At 43.3% G+C, this 23,451-nt stretch overlaps 1 protein-coding gene across 9 annotated transcripts in view; it reads left to right on the top strand.

Annotated features, from left to right (window-relative positions):
* EML1 (EMAP like 1) overlaps nucleotides 1-23,451 on the top strand; it is an 821,887-nt gene that overhangs the window by 554,119 nt on the left and 244,317 nt on the right. For 6 of the 9 annotated variants that reach the window (XM_069637821.1, XM_069637819.1, XM_069637818.1 and 3 more), the window contains 2 exons: nucleotides 6,147-6,279; nucleotides 8,716-8,766. In XM_069637821.1, coding sequence (XP_069493922.1) covers nucleotides 6,147-6,279; nucleotides 8,716-8,766 — 184 coding nt within the window. The remainder of the gene's footprint in view (nucleotides 1-6,146; nucleotides 6,280-8,715; nucleotides 8,767-23,451) is intronic. The other 3 variants (XM_069637826.1, XM_069637823.1, XM_069637825.1) reach the window with 1 other exon arrangement.

Here is a 23,451-nt window from a genome sequence, read left to right as displayed (position 1 = left end):
CACAAACCTATATTGAGCAATAATTCACCTTAAATTGATTAGGACAGTGGATGTCTTTCATTGGGGACAAATTCCCTGGATTCGTCACAGTTGTCACATCCAGAAGCACTCGGATGCAGCATTGCCACACGTTGAACTACACACAATAAGTAGAATAACACAAAACATACTTCAACAATCGCATCCTGGTTCCTGTTTGGACCTATTGAATAGGCGCTGATGATCTTCAAGGCTTTCAAACCCCTCACACTTCCAATTAATAACTTCTGCAACTGGTACACAAGCCAAAAGGCGTGGGGGCAGGAAGGGAGTGAATAAAGTAAACATTGGGCCTCATTACTAGGTTGGAGGTAGCCATGCCGGTTATAACGACATGGGTACCCCCAAACTCGGGTCTGGCTCTCGCGAAAGGGGAATCACCGGGCCATTCCGATCTCGGCAGGCCCGGTAATTCCCCTTGCGCGGGAGCCGGAGCCGCTACGTCCACATTCCCATTTGAGCCCCCATAGGGCTCAATGGGGAGGATGGTAGCAGCGGTACCGTTCATAACGGTACCGTTGCTACCATCCAGTTCTGCTCGCTGGTGCCGCTCTGCACGCCTGTTCTGACCAGGCGTTCAGAGCGGCACACGTGAGCAGAACTCGTAATTTGGTGGAACAGTGACAACTGAGCCAACAGCACTACCGGCACCGTTGTCACTGTACCGCCACAATCGTAATGAGGCCCATTGACTGAAAAGGACTGCTGTAGTGCCAGAAGGTGATTGGTCGCTTTAGTGATAGTTGCATTAAGACATATTAGGGCTTTTGTCTTGGAGGGCACCATGATTTATTTATTTTATTTATTTGCACATTTGTAGAGCGCACGTAGCCCATAGGCATCTAGGCGCTAGAACTTAAGCAATTGGTTACAGTTTGGTGTACTTCATCAATACAGTTGCAGTTGCAATAATACATGTTTGTTTGTTTTATTATTTGTAATGCGCACCAGTCCCAAGGGTATCGGGGCGCAGGAGAAACAGTATTATTTTCAGCTTGGGTTACAGGGCTGTAGAAATATATACACCAGGTTATATATACAGCAAGGATAAAGTAAGCATATAATATACAGACATTATGTACAGGCAGAGTACGGGCAAGAATAACAGGATATTGCAGAGTGTAAAGCTATATACATTGCAGAGTACTGGGGTGGAAACAGGCGGGCAGGCGCCCTACATTTTAGCGGTCATTTTCTTTAATCCAATTGATGGTGTTGTGTCTAAAGTGCGGGTATGTTTGTTCTGCCCTCAGGGAAGGGGGTAGGGAGTCCCACAGCTGTGCAGCTTTAACTGGGAAGCTGCATCCTCCAACTTTGATGAGTTTAAACCTTGTTACCATCAGGCAATTACTGTTGGCAGTTCTTGTTGGCCAATTGGAGGCTTTTCTGTTGAATCTTTCTGTCAGATAGCATGGGGCGGCATTGTTTAGGCACTTGCGTGTTAAGGAAGCAGTTTTTAGCAAAATGTTATTGTTGGTGATGAGCCAATTATACTGTCTCCTTATCTCTGATATGTGTTCTTTTTTAGCTATGCCCAACCCTGCTCTAAGGGCGTTGTTTTGTGGAATCTGGATTTTGTTAATCATATGCTTATTGGCCCCCAGGTATAGGGAGTTACAATAGTCCAATTTGGAAAGAATTAGGGCTCTGGCCAAAATGGTGCAACTGTTCGTGGAAAAGAATGGCTTGGCAGCTCTAATTAACTTACAAGTGTAAGCAGTGGCGGAGGCCGTAGAGTTTACCTGTTTGGTAAAGGTGAGGGTGGCATCTAGATAAAAACTGAAGGTTTTTACCTCTTTGGCAACTTTGATGGTGTTGCCATCGATGTTAAAGGTGGAGTATTTGTGGCCAAGTTTATTTAGATTTGGGGTGGTACCGAGGATGATGAGCTCAGTTTTGTCATCATTCAGGCATAGGCCGTGGGCAGCCATCCATGCCTGGCTGATGCGGTAAACTCTATTCACCAAGGCCAAATCCTTGTCATAATCTCCCGTAAGTGGTATGAGGATCTGGGTATCATCTGCATAGTTAGTGTAGGTGATACCAAGACCGTCCAGATCATCGAACAGGGGCTTAGCGAATATGTTATACATTGTAGGTCAGACACATGAGCCCTGTGGCACTCCACAAGTGATGGGAATGGGGTCGGCAGATGCTGATGGTGAAAAGACTTGCATAGTCCTATTATTCAAGAAGGATTGTATCCAGCCTATGGCCTCTTGAGAGAAGTGCGCAGATGAGTCCAAGTGGTTACAGAGGACCTTGTGGTCCACCAAATCGAACGCAGCCGAGAGATCAAGTAAAGGTAGCAGAGCAGATTTTCCATTGTTTCTGAGTGCATCAATTTGGGCCTTACGGTCTATCAACGCTGTTTCGGTCCCGTGTTGGGGCCTGAAGCCTGATTGCCGGTCTCCTAATAGTTGGTTCTGTTCTAAGTATTCCTGTATTTGGAGGTAGGCTACCCTATCAAGATTTTGAGCAGGAATGGTACTGTGGTAATCGGCCTGCAGTTAGTGGGTATTGTTGGATCTAGTGATTGTTTTTTGAGGAGTGGGAGTATGCAGGACTCTTTTAGATTGCTGGGTATAGTGCCAGCAGAGAAAGATGCTTTTATTAGCTTTGATATGAAGGGTGATAGGTCTCTGGCAGCATCTTTAATGATATGGGCTGAGCATTTGTCACCCTGGCAGTTTGAATGTTTGAGGGTGAGAATGACTTTCTCAACTTCAAGGATGGAAACTTTAGAGAAGCTAAAACGGAGTGTAGGTTTGTGTAAGGGCGTGGGGGTGCTGGGTTGTGGAATCGTATTGGGAAGGTTGGCCTTTTTGTTAGCAGTCTTATCCTGGAGGGATGCTACTTTGTTAAATAGGGCTTTTGTATATTGGTACATCAATTTTTGTGCTTCGTGCAGTTGTCTGGCACAGGGATCAGTGTTTCGAGTTCCTTTAGAATTACGAAGAGTTCCTTTATGCTTGAGTTGTCTTGCAGGATTCTCTTATTATAGGTATCTTGCTTGGCAAGAATTATTTCTTTGTCATCAGAGGGTAGTTGCCTCCATGTATTTTCGCATTTTCTTTTTTCCATTCTCAGTATTTTTAGGTGTGGGGTGAACCAGGTATTCAAATGCATTTTGGGTTTACTTTTTCTTGTTTTTAGTGGGGCAATGAAGTCTAAGGCTTTGGTCATTGTTTTGTTGTATTCATTGACTAGGATGGTAGGATCAGTAGAATCTGGTAAAGAATTGAGTGTTGACAATATTAGAGGTAATAGTTTATCTACTGTAATGTTTTTCTTGTTCCTAGTAAGTATAGAAGGGGCCGATGTTTCTGTTTAGTTGTAAGCGTTTTGGCTGCTAGTGAGAAAGCTAGGAGGTGGTGGTCTGTCCATACCTGAGGGGTAATAGACATGGTGGAGGCACTGCAATTATAATCTGCCACCCAATCAAGTGTTCTTCCTTTGTTGTGAGTAGGAAGTGTCACTCTTTGAGTAAAGCCAAGTTCAGTAATGGCATCAATGATTATTGTTGCTTGCTGGTCTTTGGGGTCTTTAAACCCCAAGTTGAAGTCCCCTAACAAGAGTACTTGCGATGTGTTGTTTAGGTTATCGGATAGAATGGATGTTAAGTCTTATTCAAAGGACCCAATGGGGCCTGGGGGTCTGTAAATTAAATTGATAGTTAGTGTTTGGGATCCGGCGATGGGTAGTTTAGCAGTCAAGAATTTGCATGATTTAACATCAGTGGAAGGGGATAGTCTCATGGCTAGGTTGGACTTAGCTATTAGTGATATGCCTCCTCCGCGAGCCTCGGATCTGTCTGCTCTGAGTATCGTGTAATCGTCAGGGACTACGAGCATGAGCTCAGTAAAATATACATATATTCACTATATACATAGCTACAGATATACACATCAAGTGCGATATACATAGTATTAATAGTCACTGCATGAGATCATATCAGTCATGGCATATGATACTGAGGTCCTGGTGTCTATTGTTCGGGATCTAAACTGAAAAGTCTGTTTTTTAGACTTTTTTCGGAATGACCAAAGGGATGTGCCATTTCTCAATTGTGTGGGGAGAGTGTTCCACAGTTTACCACTGTTGAAGAGGTGCATCCCCATAGTGTGGGCTCCTAATCTGCTAAGTGCACAGGTTGTCTGTGCTGTAGTGCATTCTGGGCAGCTGGAGTAGACCGTGATTGATGGACCAGACCATCGCCCTCTTCCAGGGCCATTTTGAGTAATTTGAGGGGATTTCTTCGTAGACATTTGTGGGTGTGGCAGGGGTTCCTGAACAGATGAATTACTGAACACTGATGGAATATGGGCATTAAGTGTCATAAGAGCAATACCTTGCTCTTGTCCTCGAGGCTGTGTGGTGGCCTGTCATAGCCTGGCAGTGCAAGCCTGGTCGGTTTTGGGACCAGCCTTTGCCACATTTTGAGTACCAGCAAGCCTCTGTGGCTTTGAGCTTGTGAACACCCATCACTTTTACAGGGCTCTTGATTAATGTATTTGCTGGTTATGTGCCTGCGGAGCTGCACCGTTCATCACTCTGAAGTGCTTGAAGACACAGTGGCTGATATTCTTGCAGAATAAGGTCTGTCGGTGACTCCGGAAGTCACATGCTGAGAGTCCGGGACAGATTGTTCTGGTTTAAGGTCAATTGAAGGGGGAGCAGAGTATGCGGGTCTCACGCAAGGTCTCGTGTGCCACACGGAGGAATGCGGCATGGAGATGGAGTAGTACTACATTTCATGATTACCACACAGCAGCCAATCCCACCACGATGGTTCCGAAGTGTCGTGTATGTACCATGGCGAGGGTGGAAGGGTGGCCATAGTGGTATGGGCCTTGTTTTATACGGAATGTTGGTGTCTCTGCCAAGATTACAGTTCTGCTAGCTGCTAATGATTTCATTACTGCACTTAGGTACTATTGTGGGTGGTAATCGGTGGTCAACGTGTACGAAAAGTAGGAGTGGAACCAGGGCTCAAAATGTGACTCTCCACATTGGCTAGTGATAATTGACTCTTGGTGAGTAAGAAAAGGGGTGCAACGCGTATGTGTTCAACAGAGGTGGCGGGTGGCATTTAATGCCTGGCTAGTAGCCTGCAGTTTGAAATGCTGCCCCCTGGTGGAACTATGCTCCCTGCTGGCCGCTCCCCACAAACCCCATCACTACGCCGCCTCCCACGCGCAATCCAAACCCCCAAACACATGCGCCTGCTGTTTAAGTGAATGTTCAGTGCAGTTCCAACTTCTTCCTACACTTTTACATTAAAACTAAACCATTCCGGAACGGTTTCTTTTGAAAATGAGTATAGAAACAGTAAAACCTTTATTGTATTATTATAAAGTAGAGGAGCACCGCTCCTGCCCACTTCGAGCACTGGTGGTAGCGACCGATGTAAGTAAAACTACTGCCACTGGATCACATATTTTGCAGCTTTTCCAGCCGCTAATGAAATAATGCCACAGATTCCATTTATCCGGACATTGCATGGCTGCAGGGACAGCATGGTCTGCAGCCTGCGCAGCTCCACATTCCTTAGAAAGGGGAGTATGTACAGACTGTAAAACTGCTGCAACAATATAACGCAACAACACAAGGTTACACAAATGCGCACAATGTCAACAGATATGTCAAGGTTTATATTGATTGGCTAAATACACAACTGACCTACTTGCCGAACTTATGCAAACGTTGAAAGTGACTTGTAAATGAAGTGGGACCAAACAATCCTGTTTTGCAGATAAAGGGACTTTATACATATATATATATTTTTAAAGAGTTTGTTATGACAGCAGAATTGAATACGTAACCTTACAAACTACAAGGAAATGAGCCCTCAAAGTCTTGGTGCCTAGAAGTCCCAGAAGGTCTCGATGCAAGACTAATGGTGTGGTCTGTTTCCTAAGCGCACACATATACAGACCTTCCCTCCCTCACACTCTGTCATAACTTCTCCATCCTCACTAAATCGCTTTCCCTCCCCACAAAGTTTCCTGTTTTTTTTTTTGTTTTAGGTTCCAATTGCAAGCCTAGAAGCTTTTTCAATGCATCCTTATAATGAGAATAATTTAGCTTACACTTTTTTTTTATAGCAAGGCCACTGGTTCAAACCCTGCCTTTAAGAACCACCCTCAGCAATGGAACCATCGTACCAAAGAAACCCAGCGGCTCCAGCCCCTCTCTGTCAGGCGCCAGGAAGGAAACCATTTCACCTGCAATGAAAAGGTATGGATGGAAGCGCAAAAGTTCCACTTTCTTGAAAGTGACTTAAATCTGTTCACCCGTCTCCACTTTCCAAAAGTGACTTAAATCTGTTCACCCGTTTCCACTTTCAAGGGGCCTCCAGTTGGTGAACTTTTTATACCTTCAAAAATTTGCTAGGAGGCAACATTGTCTTTATTTATGGGGGTACCAAAGGTAACTTTGCACAACTCTTGACACCCCTGTGACATCACAAGAAGCTACATAACGAGGGAGAATTCCGGGGTGCACAATGGGCCTCATTCCGATTTGGCAGTGCAGTAAAAAAGTGCTGAGAATTCCACTACCCAATAGACATACCACCATCTAAATCTCCAGTGTTGGTGGTCAATCGGTAGATAGACTGCCAAACCTGAGCGCTATAGAGTTCTTTGACTTTGCTCTTGAAGGTTTAACCTGCAGCATGTTAGTTATAAATAATTGACAATGGGCACAAGCTTTGCAATAAAAAAGCATGGTTCCTTTTAATGAATTGTGATTGCTTATTTATATTGTAATTGGTTTTTTATAACGTGCTTAATACCCAGAGGTTTCTAAGAGCGGACCCAGGGGATCAAACCTATGTTGCTCTGCGTCGACTTGCTTCCAAGGCGAGGACTTTGCCCCTGAGCTATCCTCCAGAGACTGAATTGACCAGTCGAAGTGTTGGGTTAGCAGCGAAGGCCTGGTTGCAGAAACAGGTAGGCCACTGAAGGGATCTCCCATCCCGGGCCCCTTTACCTGCAAAGGAAAGCCTTTGCTTTGGCCTTCACTTCCCTTTGGAAACCATTATGTGACACTGTTCTTGCTCTGGACCTTCAAAGCCTCATGGCCATTTGTCCCTATAGGACCTCTTATCAAGGGACTCTTTATCCCAATTATTTTTGTACCGCAATATCATGGTGTAGACCTGTCTATAAAAGCCTAATCACATCTGATATTTTCGGTTTTATGTTACGTTACAAGGCTTTGATCTCCATATGCAGTTTACATACACATCTCTCACCAGAGAAAGAATACTGTCCACGTTTGAATTTAGATTGATGTTGTGGGCCTCCCACCGCACTGGCCAAATGAAACCCTCAAATCTGTGAATTTTCGCAACATTTATTCTTGACATTCATGTCTTTTGAAATCTCCCATTCGGTGTAATTTAGTAATGGCATAAAAATCCAATTCTCCATGTTTTTGCAATGCTCCATTCAGTTATTTTTAATTAATTTTGCTATTTACAATTTCAGAGAATGTGTGTCTATTGAATAGCCCGTTCCTGCCTCCACACCCTTTGCCTTTAGAGAGCACTCGCCACATGATCATACAACCAGCGTGAAGGTTGAGGGCTAGGCCTTGGGGCATGGTAGTCCGGCCTTCCTCCTTAAACAAAGGGTGTATTCATGAAAACGTTAGTCCATCATCTCAATCAACATCCGGGAACGACGTATGGCAATCAAACATCCATTTCACAGTAGCTTTTTCAATGCGTTTCTGGTGACGTTGGGTGGAGCGTTCACCCCATAATGATATCCTGTCTCGGTGAACAGTCTATTGTTCAATCCGACCTGTGCCAATTTGATCCACTGGCCCCAGTGGAACGGCATTTATGGTCCACAGCCAACAGGGGAAAGTGTTAAGAGTCTGCTAAAAGAAAAGGGAAATAAAGACACTACATTCGGGAGCATGGACTGATATTGTAGGAGAACAAGGCAAAACAATCTTTTAGGAAAACATTCCTGAAAAGAAAAGCCCCCTACCATCCTCTAGATGTCTCACTTGGTTTATTTAGTTAATTAGTCTGGGGACTCCACCCACAGTGGGTATAGCTTCCCTGACTTTCACAACTAATGGAAAGCAGCACCAGCTTTTGAGGAGGACCACAAAACTGTGTGACAACATTGAAATGTCATGAACCTTGGAAGCAAAACTTGTCCTCATGTACACAAAGCAGAAGGCAGAAGAGTGAGATGTTTCCAATAACCGGGTGTTCTTCGTAGCCTCCGGAGCTCCTGCTTCAGCTATAGTAGGAGTACTGAAGACATCCTTGGCCAGCATCCGTTTAATACTGTCCGCAGGACTGGCGTCCCTGTGTTTTTGTTTCCACAGCACACCAAAGCTCCTGGTACAAGTGTGACCCAGTCCCTTTATCTAGTATTCCAATTCAATGTAAACTCAGAGCATGTTTACAAGTATTTTATGCATCTGCATACTTTCAAACTATAACAATAATACAAACAAAAGTAGGGTATGGTTAGTATTTGTTGGAACATTTCTAGGTATTCTCTTTCACACTTAAGCATAACCCGTGACTCTCTGTTTAGCTTTGTGTTATCTAACATAGTAATCATATGCATGTTTACGTCTCTCTGCTTCTGACACTATAACCTCAGTTTCTGTTCTTTTTCTAACCTTCCTTTGTGTGTTCAGCAAGTCTGAGAGCCTCCTCAGTCTATGCAAAGTGAATAAGGCAAATCCCAGGTGAGGGAATATTAGATTTATGGTAGTTTTGTAGCACTTGAGATTTAGAATTGGTTGTAAAATGTGTTACCCTTTGAAGTAGGAATGGGCAAAAAGTGACAATATACTAGAAGCACGTTTCTTTCCCTAGAAATGTAATTGAATACAATTAAATTCAAATGTCCTTTTCTATGACATTTGAGGTTATTTAGGTATTTGTATCACTAGTTAGATAACCACACAAGGGCTCGGTGGATGTTTAGAGGAACTTCACCTTTTCAGAAGAGTTGAGTTGTTTTCTTTAGAAGATTAAGCAGATATTTAAATTTTTTCACTTAAAATCACCTAATATATCTAATAACAATAAACACTTTCTGTCCATTCCTATTTCGAATATTGTGGATTTATCTAGTAGAATATGTGTTCTCTCGACTCACTATTTTGACAAATAAATTTGCTCTGGATGTGACTTTGCATACTAATGTTCATATTTATTAATTTAAGTGTGTCTTTGGGAGTAACATATTGGCAATGTCTCTCCTATAGGGACTCGAGCTCATCATCAACTGTGAAGATGTTCTGCCTTCTTCCTCTCAATCTTTCTGCTTGCCTCTTTCTTGCTCGCTTTTTTTCGCACTATGTAAATGAATATAAACAGCAAAATGTAAGGAACTCGCAGGAACATAAACTATAAAAACAAACTCATTTTATTCCATATGTTTCATAAGATTGCAAAGCAGAAACCCTGATACACCATTTCAGAGAGCTGTATGCTCACAATGTGGCTATTGAGGCTCATTTAATCAAGTTCAATTTGTTGAGAATCGAGAGATGTATTATAAACTCCTTAGCTTAAAATCTGGTCGGAGCCATTTTCAATTCAACTCTTTTCTGTGTCAGAGAGAGCTGACAGCTCTCATTCGATATGGCCAGCGAAACTTACCAAACCTGCAAGGCCTGAATGGCACAACATGAGCTTTGTTGAAACAATGAGAAAACGGAACTGCTCCTTATTGGCGCACAGTCCTGACTTAACAAACTCCACAACTCCTACAAATCCATTACTATTGACAGTAATACTATCACGGTATCCAAAAAGGTAAAAACCCAAGCAGTCTATTTAGACTCCATATTATTCTTAACGAGACAGGAAAATACAATCGTATCGCCCACAGCATACATTGCCAAATAAATCAACGCCCGAAGGCCCTTCCTGAACACTGCCAACTGCATTACACTTGCGAGAGCTGTCATATTTTCCAGGATTGCCTACTGTAACTCCCTCTTTGCAGGATCCAACGGCAGGAATATAAACACATTATCCAGAATAGCGCAGTAAGAGCAGCACTCAACATCCCTAGAAAAAGAACACATCTCCACAGCCAGACATAACATCCACTGGCTCCCGGTCCGAGAACGCATCATGTTGAAAACACGATCTTAACCCACAAATGCCCAGCGTACAGAGCCCCTATCTATCTATCCAGACAAATCACCAAGGACCAATCTAACAGATCTACCCGGTTCGCCTATTCGCACCTTCTGACCATCCCTAGATACAGACGCCAGAAAGCAGGAGGCAGTAGTTTCCCTCTGACTGCGGCCAAACAATGGAACGCCGTGCTCCTAATGCTCAGATCAGACCAATCTTTATGGTCCTTCCGCAAAGCCCTAAAAACCTGGCTCTTTTCCCAAGAAATCCAAAGGAACTGAACTTGCTAAACTTAGCTATTATAAACTCCACTTGCTGTAAGTTAACTGTACTGCTATACTCATGTCCATTACCAGGTTTGTCTCTAAAACTACCTCTGTATGTAACCTTGTAACCACCATTCTTACGTAACCTAGCACCTACTCTTATACTCACGTCTATCACCAAGCATGGCTCTAAACTACCTTTGTATGTAACCTTGTAACTACCAATCATATGAAATCTAGTGCCCAGTTGCCCTTGGGTTCGGTGCACTTTAAAAAATGTCAAAATAAATAAATACATAAAATAAATGCATTTTGGATATAGGTCCGTCGTCCGGGCAGAAAATTAAATGGCACATAAATATAGATCCACAGTATACCATGGATTGGATATAACCATCATTAAAAAAAAACTTACATAAGACGATAAGACAAATTGATAGAAGATCAGAAAAAGAAAAGGGAAGGATACAACATTGTTGGTGCTTCAACATATAAGGTTGTGGTAAAATTAATTATAGTTATAAATACACATATTGGGACATGTTCCTAGGTACCTCTGTACATAGCGTTTCTCCCTAAATCTGTAGTAAGAGAGAAAAGAATATGCTAAATGTCTGTACTGTACTGAATGTGATGACAGAAAATACACGGGGTAATGATATCGGTAAAACCTACCTGAGCCACTCTATTCTTTTCCAAATAAGATTCATGAAGTATGTAACTTGTGTCATGGTGCATGCTCCCAAACCCTTGAATCTGGTGACGGCACCCTTGACACTGGCATCCTTAAGGGCTTATCAAACCCCTAAGAAGTACCCTAGAATCTCCTGGACTCAGTCCTGGTGCCGCAGGCACCAGGCTCATAGTAGGTGTTGAACTCATCAAACTATATTTTCAGCTTAGTGAGGCTGAGCCTTCCGGTACAGGGTGTGGCTGTGGGACTACTTTACCTGGAATGGCAGGATACGGTTAAGGGACTATTTGTCTGGAACTACTTGCAAGGCTATTTAAAACGCACCCTGCAAACAGAACACGCTTCATGTTATTCGGAACTCCTGCAGAGTAACGCTCACCGTGTCTGCTCAGCTCTTCTTCAGCCACGCCCGTCCAGAGTGTTCTATCGATCGGCACCTGTGAATGGAAAAGAGAAGAACAGAAGTTATTAAGCGACGAAGGCCTTACCTGCAATCGAACATTCCGGCCTTGCCTTCCGCTTATTCCCAGACCGCCGCATCTGCAGAGAAGAAGCAGAAAAGAAGGTACCACACGAGCATCCATCCTCACCTGGGCCGGCATCTTCCAGGAACTTCATCGAGCGGTCCTTCCATCATCTTCCTGGAATCGCACTGCACCTGCTGAATAGAAAAGACACAGCGGGTTAGTCAGGCACAGCAAGAAAGGCTATTTGAACATTTGGCGCGCCTCGCATAGCGCTATACTCAACTGCAAGAAACCTGCTTAACATTGCAAGGAGAGTCAATCCGTTATCTGGAAACCGCTCGACAATACGCCTAAAAGAAAAGAACAAACTTTAGTTAAACAACTTGGGCGACAGAGACTTTAAGCATCTATTCCAAGAAGTCATTGGTATAGAGACTTACCTGCTTTCTCAGGTTCTCCCAAATCAGCAGCAACACCCATCGGATCAGTGAAGTAACTTGATCTTGGGGGAAAGCCTGTACATACCGCGCCCCTGCCAGAGAGTGCAGGATGGAGAGCCCACCTTTTAAAAACCCAAGGTGAGCCAGAAGAAGGGAAGGACATTGGAAAGTGGTGAAGCCAATCCGGCTCCATTCAGTTGGTTAATATCTTGTTTCGACGTTGCAGGCAAACGCCTTCCGAGGTGAGATCGAAGGGAAGGCGCGGGCAAGCACCATTTTAGAAGCAGTGCAACACCAGTGCAGACAGCAGCCTTCAGCCACGAGCTACGCCCCCGTGGAGACCAGGCGAGCGTGACAACTTGAAACAAATGTATGTAAACAATATCTGATGTGCTGATTTTGCTACCAAAAAGAATAATAAAATAATCAAGCAAAATAAAGTGTTTCTGATAAGCAAATACCAGGAACGTAGCCCAAAAGATTGCACCTCTAGTGTCTTCACTACATCCAAGGAAAAGTGTACCTACCTGCTAGCTTCACCCTTAAAAATTCTGTTAATTCACAGCAAAACACTGCGCATCGTCAGTGCGTGATGACCATCATTCGCACTGTGATGTCACGATAAACAAAACGTTTTAAAAATGTTTGCTTTTTTTTTACAAATGTGTTCAAAGGGCATATTGTCCAGCTAATACCTTTTTATATTTTCTGTGATGTCTATCAAAGACAAAATAAATTCCTTAGAAGGTATAGAACTAGCTAGTGAAGTCTGTACTACAATCTGTAATGAATAGCATGTAAAAAAACTCACAGTATGAGCCTAGATCAATATTAGCTCACAACTGAGGGGTATCATGGTGTTGAAATTAGAAATTTGAGGGTTAAAAAACCCTCTCCCCGTCCCCTCTCCCTCTCCCTCTCTTTCTCTTTCTCTCTTTCTCTCTTTTTCTGTCTTTTTCTCTGTCTTTCTCTCTCTTTTTTTCTTTCTATACAACATGCTTGTGCGAGAAAAGGAAGGCATTGAGGATCAAACTTTAATGCCAAGGTACAAAACAAACCACAACCTGTTTACCGTGATGTGCCAATGCAATGGCAGTCATGCATCTGGGCTTCTATTTAAAGCTTTCCAGTGTGCCCTGCTACTGACTGTACATAGTCCTACATAAAAACAGAACCCGTGCCACCGTGAGGTTGTCGATCACTCGGTCAAGAGAAGGCAACAAACTTGCTAATCATAGAGCCTCTGGAAACCCCTCATAAAATGGTATATTTCGCATCCATAGCAACCTCCTACCTGTAGATACACATACCAAGCCAGTCATACATGTTTCACGCAAATGTGATATTAATACGTACTCTTTAGTTTGTTTGAAAGGATGTCTAACATATGGAGAACAATCAGGGACACTGGTAAGTAGAGTGCACACGCCTGGCCGGCCTAAATCCTCCCTGGGCCACCACCCCAATGACATTCCATCACTCCTGGATACACACAATCCCCAATATCCAGGCCGACAATGTCATGCATGTGCCACCTCACAAATGTATTGAAGGAAAACACTTTGTGTTGCAAAAGCTTATACACACGCCAGTACATCAGTTACCTAATGACAAGCAATTCTCAGATCCAACCCCAGCACTAACTAAATTCAATTGACCAATGTACAATGTTTAGACATAAGTCATATTTCCACATCATATTAAATGTACCAAAACATCCCACACACATTGCTAAATCGCTCTTACAAAAGATACAATAGAGCCCAATAATGTATTAAAAAATAGTGACACACCATAAGCAGCACTAAATTTCCCATCCAAAAACCCTGAAACGTTGTCATCTTTTATGTAATCATAGGGAATCCTCACAACTAACTCCCTAGCACTCACTCGCACACCACCCATACACAACTTTGCGTAACCACATTTGATTGACACATGCAATTTCAAGAAAGATGCACATAAAAAAACACACCAAAACATCACAGCCAATAACAATCATTAATTTACTATTATTCACTTTGACTACACATGTGATAAGGTCATGCTAGAGTCAGTCCTACCCCAGAGGGGTGTGAGCCAGTCCAGATGGACCTTCGAGCCTGGCCCCCGGTGCGCATGGAGTCATGTATGTACATTGGTAATTCTTTCAGTGTCCCGATTCCCATCAACCTTCGTCCTAGCTGTGTCTCTTTCCTAATCTTTCAAATGGTGTCCGCAAACCATGGTGAGAAAAGCGGCCTGGAAGGCCAACACGAGATCCAGGCACTATAGCCACCAGTATGCACCATGCACTCATACCACGATAATGGCCGGTGCACCTCAGGGAGCAACACCTTCCAAAGATCAAGGACAGCAAGCACCAAAATGCACCTGGGTCCAAGGGCCAAAGCCCAGCCTAGCCCAGAAGGTGAGAACTGGCTGCCCTGTTGAAAATTGACTTCCTCAACCAAGCAGAAACTGAGTAGAAGACCCAACACCCGCCACATGTTCCCCAGACTCACTGCAGGGAAACAGTGGTACAGCACTGGTGGAGCTGTACAGCAGATGGGGAACAAGCCCAAAAATCCATATAGGAAAGTGACTTAATTGATCCAGGAGGAGAGCCTAGAGCAAAGGACTCCAAAGGCAGCAATTGCAGGCTGGAAGGAACTTGAAACTGAAAAATGGGACATGGTTAAAGGTCCTTATGGGGATTCAAGGAGAAATTCCAGCCAACATGGGGATGAAAATAGGAGGAGTTTAGTAGGATAGGCAAGGCAGAGTTTGTCCCAGAGAAACACCTGACCCAAGGGCCCAATGGGAACCAAGGGAATGTTAAAGTTAGGAAGGGAAATGTTTGCAGTGAATGCAGTGCTCCAGATAAGATTTGGAATTGGGAGTATATTACACCCTGTTTTTTAAAATTGGAAGGAAAAAATATTTTTTATGGAGTAAAAATGGAAGTCGAATTCCCAATCGGAGTATTTTATAAGAGCCAAAATATGTTTTAAATAGAAAACAGAACTTGTTTGTAATAATTATTTCTTTACACCTAGTTATTAGTGAACATTAAAAGATGCAGGTTTACGTCTTCTGATCAGGCAGCTATAATAGTAGTTTCTTCCTTTAGTATCAAACATATCCATGGAGATTTGTGGGTGAAAGCAGGGGCACAAAGTTCTGTGTGTCTTTTTGCTATTTTTTTTTGGGGGGAGGGGATATTTGTGCTATCTATTTTTATTTTTAGGGAGTATTTCCCTATTTTTAGTACGTAAAAGTGGCCGATACACCCCTTATCTGTTGGGCTGAGAGAATATGGTATGTTATGTTGCTTGGCATTTATATAGCGCTTTATGTATCATTGGTATGATCTCAAAGCGCTGGTAGATTGAACGCCCTCGGGAACCGCAGTTCAAGTCAGGAGAGAGAGAGAGAGAGAGAGTCAAAAGGTGCGTGGGCGCACCGGATGTGTGCAGCTGGTGTGGCAGTTGCATGATAGCTGCTTCTTAGCGGTAGGTGTCGTGGTGAGGAAGTCAGTTGGATGTGTTCAGGGTGGAGGGTGGACACCCAGACAGAGTTCTGGCTGTGTTAGGCCTGAGGATACGCCTAAACTAGCGATATGTGCTTGGCTATCTGTGTTTGATTTGGGTGTTGATGAGTTTGTGGGTTTGTGTTAGTATGAGAACAGCTATACCGAATGTGTCATAGTATCGCTGTGTTCTAGTTGAGTGACGGTGTATAGGAGAGAGTAAGTGTAGTAGTGTGATAGGTTATCAGTAAAACGTTTCAGACCGAGCATTCCATGTGTACCATCTGTTCTATCCATTTTATTTACTCCATCCTTTCCATCTATTCTAATTGTTGCATCCACTTGTTCAGTTACATCCGCTTCATCAGTTAATCCCTTTAATCTGTTACATCTATTCTATCCACAAGTCTCTACCATCTACTCTATCCACAAGATCTATTCATCCATTACATCCACCTATTCCATCTATCTCATCCGTTCCATCAGCTTCATCCGTTCCATCCACTCCATCTGTTATATCTGTTTCATCCACTCCTTCCGTTTCGTCCACTCCATTCTTTTCTTCCGTTCAATCTACTCCATCCATTTCTTCCTTTCCATCCACTCCATCCGTTCCATCCACTCCATCCGTTCCGTCCACTCTATCTGTTCCATCCACTTCATCCGTTCCATCCGCTCCATCCATTCCGTCCACTCCATTCGTTCCATCCACTCCATCCATTCCATCCACTCCATCCGTTCCGTCCACTCTATCTGTTCCATCCACTCCATCCGTTCCATCCGCTCCATCCATTCCGTCCACTCCATTCGTTTCATCCACTCCATTAATTCCATCCACTCCATCCGTTCCGTCCACTCCACTCCATTCGTTCCATCCACTCCATCCGTTCCATCCACTCCATCTGTTCCATCCACTCTATTCTTTTCATCTGTTCAATCTACTTCATCAGTTCAATCCATCTGTTCTATCTGTTCCAGTCACTCCTTCTGTTTTGTCTACTCCATTCTTTTATTTTCATCCGTTCAAGCTACTCTATCTGTTCCTTCCACTCCATCCACTCCATCTGTTCAATCCACTGTATCCATTCCATCCACTCCGTTCATTCCATCCTCTTCATTCCTTCCATCCACTCTGTTCATTCCACCCACTCCATTCGTTCCATCTGTTCTATCCGTTCTATCCTTCCATCCACTCCATCCGATCCCTTTGTCCATTTGTTACATCCGTTCTATCCGTTCTTCTGTTCCTTCCACTTTATATGTTCAATCCACAATCAGTCCATCCGGTCCGACCATTTAATCTGTTCTGTTCACTCTATCCATTCCGTCTGCCCCATTCGTTCCATCCGTTTCATACACTCCATATACTTCATACACTCTGTTCTCTCTACTTCTTCCGTTCTGTCCACTCCATCCGTTCCGTCCACTCATCCGTTTCGCCCACTCTACCTGTTCCGTCCACTCCCATCTGTTTCATCCTCTCCATCCGTTCCTTCCTCTTGTAAGATATTTTGTCTTATTGAGATAAATTTGGGGTTTGGCTGTATTTTCTTACCGTAAAAATATTGGCAGTAATTTGGTGGTAAATTAGTCTTGCATTTAGATTGGGTTTGGCCTCATATTATTTTAGTGACCATACCTTGTTAGCTTATATTGGTGGTCATTTTAGTGGTATTTTGTTTTGTGGTATTTAGTGATGAGCATGGTTTTCTTCCTTATACTATAATCCGATCATAAAACAAAACCTTCCTTTCTATTAGAATACCTCCCAGTGGTCTATAGAGAGCCTTGGACCTATGCACTGTTATAACCCAATAATTGTATTCAGAGCGCCACCTTCAGTTTGTGGCTGGTATCACTGGCTTATCTACATCCAGTAATCTATGTGTCCTTAGGCATTACTGGCTCATAGACGTCCAGTAATCTATATATCATATCTATATATCATATCTATATATCATATCCCCCCCCTGCTTTATCACTGAATATTATGCTCTTCTCCTGGATTGATATTTTACCTACAGTAGTAAATTGACAAATGCACTGCTGAACAGAAATGAACCTCCCCTGTATACTTTTTATATATATGTTCACAGATGCAAAAATGACACTAACTCACATTTGTTTTCATGGATACTTATTATATTGAATTACAATTACATGTCATCAAGTCTTACCATGGTTTACAGCAGCCTCTGGAATACAAAAGAAAGCAAAACAGAACAAGCAGGTCTATTTGAAACGTAAATTAATCATCCCACATCCTAAAATGCCAAGAATACACATGCAGTAAGTCCCTAACCTTTCTATGCTGTAATAATTTGTAGTCACACATACAACGTTCAAATGATCCTCACTTGGCACAAATCTTACTGAGATTTGCACTTCTTTGAAGTTCTTAGTACAACCATGCTCTACTCGCAAAGGCAGGCCCAGTCGGCACAAAATGCTACTGTAAATCTTGTGTGGGGAGCACAGCGAGATAATTCTCCCAGCCAGTGCTCTGTAACCCCTTGGAACTCCCTCTGTCTTCACAGCCCAGTCTCAACTAACTCCTCTCCGCAACTTTTGCCATTAGCAAAGCTCGGATCCTTCCCATTTTTACGTGGCATATCTGCAGACACTTTCTTCCAATAGGGTCAAAAAGAATGTTTTCTCCGCCACCCTTCTTTTCCAGAACAATGAAATCCTTGCTCTCTGAGCAACTGTTTCAATTGATTTCCCGCTGCGCATACTTTCTGCCCTCCACAAGCTAACACAGAAAGGAAGAAAAAAAAATGCCATTGTGCATTTAAAATGCATTCCAGTAGTGTCACCTAAACATGTATTTTCACCTCATTTTGCACATGAGACTACATTATAATGTTATGGAGGTTAGAATTAGTATTTATCAATGTTAATTAAGTTAGTCAGTTAGTCAGTTATATGATTAATGTAGTCTCCATGTATAAGGCATCACAGAAAACAAATTTGGTGCACTTCATTCTCTGCAAGTTCAATTTGGGTTTGGCTGTGTTGTAAATCCTGTTATTTGCATACTACCACTAAGGCTATATTATACTGGCTAAACAGAAAAATTCGATACTGCTGCTGGCAACAAAAATGCCACTACATTTTGCAATAATTGCAATATAAATGCCATCCCATTCAGTAAAGCGCTATATATATATTCTTACACTCTCTATCCGTTCCTTCCTCTCTATTCGTTCCATCCACTCCATCCGTTCCATCCACTCCATCTGTTCATGCAATAAAAATGCCATCACATTTAGTAAAGCGCTATATATATTCTTACATGTTCCCTCCTTTTCTGACAATTCTGGCTACCCAAATCCACAATTGGAGGAAAACCAAATTGAATCACAATTGAAATAATAGCAACTTAATAAAATGAACATTGAAATATTTCATAATAAGCCACTGCTTAATCATAATAGCAGTAACATCTCCCAAATGGTTCCATGAGTCCTCATAAACATGTGTATATGTATGTATAGTTGTTTTTTTTTTTAAACGAAGTGTCCGCCATCAACATTTTATGTATAATAACAAACCAGTAAAATAAAATAAATGACTAATATAATTAACTAAAACATTTAATTAAAATAACAAACGTGATTCTCCACCATACTCCTTTTCAGTTCCATAGACTAATACTATGCTTCATCAGGAACGCCGCAGAATTAAGTTCAATTCACTACTGGTTCTTTAAAACGTTAATCATTTTTATGATTGACATGCATCTCGATGTTCTGATCATCAACTTTTCGTTACCTGGTTCATGTGGTGAAATCCATCCTGACACCCTTGGATTCTTTTCCATAGAAGTCATCTCTTTGGGCGACCCTGTTACTTTGTCTTCACCTCCATATTTTGGTCCGGAGGCATTATTTGAGCTTCTTCCAGTTCAATTTTTAATCTGCTAATCGGCTTGGCATCATTTTTTTGCATTCGCAGAGGCCTATTTAAAATGAACCATGTCTTGGCAAATAGCTGTATCAGACCATCTTTCTCTGTATGTTTATCAGCAGCATTTAATAATCTCAAGAGACCGACCTGGATTATGCTGCCTTCTACAAAGATGCTGTCCAATGATTCTTTCTGCACTTCACCATAGATGCGGTCATGCCACTCTGTGGCATTATTTGATGACCCTGTCCCATGTGCATATAGCTTTACCTCCAGATATTGCACTAACTCTGGGAATGTGGCCTCCATTTGAGACATTCTGAAATTCACTTCTAGTGTCACACTGCTCTCATAAAATGGGTTCCCTTTAATGCACGTATGGTAGTGTGAGACACACCGGCCACGCCCAGTAGGTGCTCTACAGCCACTTTCCCGGCCAACGCACCATTATTTGTAAGACTGTTTCATTTTATTTCCTGCTGCGCATACTTTCTGCTCTCCACAAGCTAACACAGAAAGGAAGAAAAAGAAATGCCATTGTGCATTTAAAATGCATTCCAGTAGTCTCACCAAAACATGTATTTTCACCTCATTTTGCACATGAGACTACATTATAATGTTATGGAGGTTAGAATTAGTATTTATCACTGTTAATTGAGTTAGTCAGTTATATGATTAATGTAGTCTCCATGTATAAGGCATCACAGAAAACAAATTTGGTGCACTTCATTCTCTGCAGTTTCAATTTGGGTTTGGCTGTGTTGTAAATCCTGTTCTTTGCATACTACCACTAAGGCTATATTATACTGGCTAAACAGAAAAATTCTATACTGCTGCTGGCAACAAAAATGCCACTACATTTTTCAATAATTGCAATAAAAATGCCATCACATTTAGTAAAGCGCTATATATATATATCCTTACACTCTCTATCCGTTCCTTCCTCTCTATTCATTCCATCCACTCCATCCGTTCCATCCACTCCATCTGTTCATCTACTCCCTCAATTCATTCATCCCCCATCCACTTCGTTTTATCCATTCCGTCATTCCATCTATCCACTCCATCATTCCCATCAGTTCGATCCACTCCATCTGTTCGATCCACTCCATCCGTTCTATCTACTCCATCCGTTCCATTTGTTTATCTGCTCCATTTGTTCGGTCCGCTCCATCCGTTCCGTCCATGTTGTCTGTTCCATCCACTCCATCTAATTCCATCTGCCCCATCCGTTTCACTCATTCTATCCACTCCATCCGTTCTATCTACTCCATGCGTTCTATCCACTCGAACTTTTCCATCCACTCCATCCGTTCCATCCACTCCATCCATTCCATTCACTCCATTCTTTCATCCATTCTATCTGATCTGTTCCATCTACTCCCTACGCTCAGTTAATTCGTCCCCTCCGTCCACTTCATTTTATCCACTCCATCATTCCATCTATCCACTCCATCGTTCCCATCCATTCCATCCTTCCCATATGTTCAATCCACTTCGTCTGTTCATTCTACATCATCCGTTCTTTCTATTCCATTCATTTCATCTACTCCATCCGTTCCATTTGTTGCATCTGCTCTATTTGTTTGGTCTGTTCTATCCACTTCATCCGCTTCATCCGTTCCATCCGCTTCGTCCATTCCATCCGCTTCGTCCGTTCCATCCGCTTCGTCCGTTCCATCCGCTTCGTCCGTTCCATCCGCTTCGTCCGTTCCATCCGCTTCGTCCGTTCCATCCGCTTCGTCCGTTCCATCCGCTTCGTCCGTTCCATCCGCTCCGTCCGTTTCATCCACTTCATTCATTTTTGCTCAGTCTATACGTTTAATTTATTCTAATCGCTTTCATTTTTCTATTAGTTTGATCGGGTCCCTATGTTTGATTGTTATCTTTGTTCAACAACTTTCGGTTTCAGTTTATTGTGGTTGTTTATTCCGTTTGTCCTAAGCGTCGATTCTTAAAGGAAGAGCCACGTTTTCAGTAGTTTGCGGAAAGACGTGAGGTCTTCGGTGTGTCTAATGTGGGGTGGGTGTGAGTTCCACAGAGTGGGGGCCAAGGCTAAGAATGATGATCCTTCTAATCTGACTGAGATGGTGTTTGGTATCACTAAGAGGAGGGCAGAGCTTGATCTTAGGGTGCGCGGTGGCTTGTAGGGTTTTAGTTTGTTCTGTAGGTATTTAGGTCCGATTTTATGCATTGCATATCCGAGGGTGGTGGTGGTGGATTGGCCTACAGGGAAGTCTGGGGATTCTCCAGTGGGCCTCTGCACCCTGGGCCTCTTTTGTGTAGTATTTCCAGATGTTCCCATCACAAAAGGGTTGGACTTGCTGAACATGTGTATTATTGGAAATTATTTCCAGGTCCTCTTTTGGCTCCAAGTCCACCACTGCTCCAGGGGTGGAGGTAGACACAATATTTTCAAACAGTTTTAAGGAAAATACTTTTAGTTCTTCCATGTGCGGCTGCTCTGTAACCATTCTGTGCATTAAGTAGTATCCCCACAGGCTGCCAAGGGATTTCACCACACTTCCTGACACACATGGCGCGAAGCCTGAACATGAACAGTGACACGGACCTATGATTTTCTCCAGGGAAAAATGAAATAGCCTAGACCGATAGACCGAGACCTATGAAACTGGAGTTGTGGGCGGACCAAGTACCCTTAAAGGAGTAAGCGGAAGGAGCTGGAGGAGAGTAAATACTTGTTTGGAGAGAGTGAAGGTAAGGTGTTGGGATTGAGAGTGGTACCAGTTTTGCTATAGGTCTGTTTGTGAGTCAGTGAAGGTGAGGCAGAGCGAGAGGAAGGTCGGGAGAGAGTAGTGAGAAGCAGAGTAAGATGAGGAGGGGAATAGAGACCTCAGTAGTGTGCTGTGAAGCGGAGGAGTGAGAACCCTATGTAGTGTAGAGGAGGGGAGGGATGAGTGAGTACAAACACTGAGAGAAAATCAGAGAAGATAAATTGTCTCGGACACTTAGAAATTCCCAGATGGAGAAGGAGAGAGAGATAAGGCTACAGCCTTCAAAACAGTGCCAGAGTTTAAACAGGGTCTGCAAGGAGGATGAAAAAGTTTGGGGGAGGGGGATCATGGGACGATGGGTCATCTAGGGGAGGTTAGGAGGAGCGCTGGGGCAGTTACAAGGGACCGCTTAGGGAGAACACTGGGGAATGCCTGGGAGGAGGGGTACTTGGCAGCCGGTGGGTAGTGGCCTAAGAGGAGCAGGGGGAGAGCTGGGGAGGACCTTTTAAGCGATGGGTAAGGGGAATAGGGTGGGGAAGGAATGACTCTGGGCTCCGGGGGGTAGGTAGCCATGGTGGGGGTCTCGTGGGAACAGGAGGGCGCGTAGGGGAAGGAGGGGTCTAAATGGGATGGGACAGCTCAGGCAGACTGGAGTTAGGGCATCCCTGCATTTCGACATAAGCGGGGGGAAATCACTCAGGAAAAAGGAAACACAACACAAACAGCTTCCCTTGAACAGTCTCTGGGGCATTATTCCCTTAGACCAAGTATTCTTAACTTTCCTTGAGAAGGACCATCTGGGGTCGAAACACGTGTCGGCTGACCACCTATCTAGACTATGGGGGTCATTATGACTCTGGAGGTAGCCATGCCGCTATTTTCAGCATGGCTACCCCCATTCCGGGTACTGGGTCTGGGTTCCTGGAATGGGGAAATACCGGGCCATTCCAACCTTGGAGGGCCTGGTATTTCCCCATTCCAGGAACCCATCCCCATTCGAGCCCTCATAGGGCTCAATGGGAATGGGGAGCATGCTAACAAAGGGGCCGTTAATGACGGGCCTGTTGTTAGCATGCTGGACCGCTCGCCAGCAGACCTCGTAATGAGGCGGTAGGGAGTTAACGGGGCCGGCAGCTCTACCGGCCCATTAACACCCTACCGCCAGGGTTGTAATGACCCCCTATGTGTCTACACTATGGACATTAAAATACACTTTGAAACACATAAACCAGCGTAAGAATCTTTTTATTTA

This window comes from Ambystoma mexicanum, chromosome 14 (assembly GCF_040938575.1).
Source record: "Ambystoma mexicanum isolate Mex_15411 chromosome 14, UKY_AmexF1_1, whole genome shotgun sequence".
NCBI classification, from domain to species: Eukaryota; Metazoa; Chordata; class Amphibia; order Caudata; family Ambystomatidae; genus Ambystoma; species Ambystoma mexicanum.
This window is presented reverse-complemented; position numbering and strand designations above follow the sequence as displayed.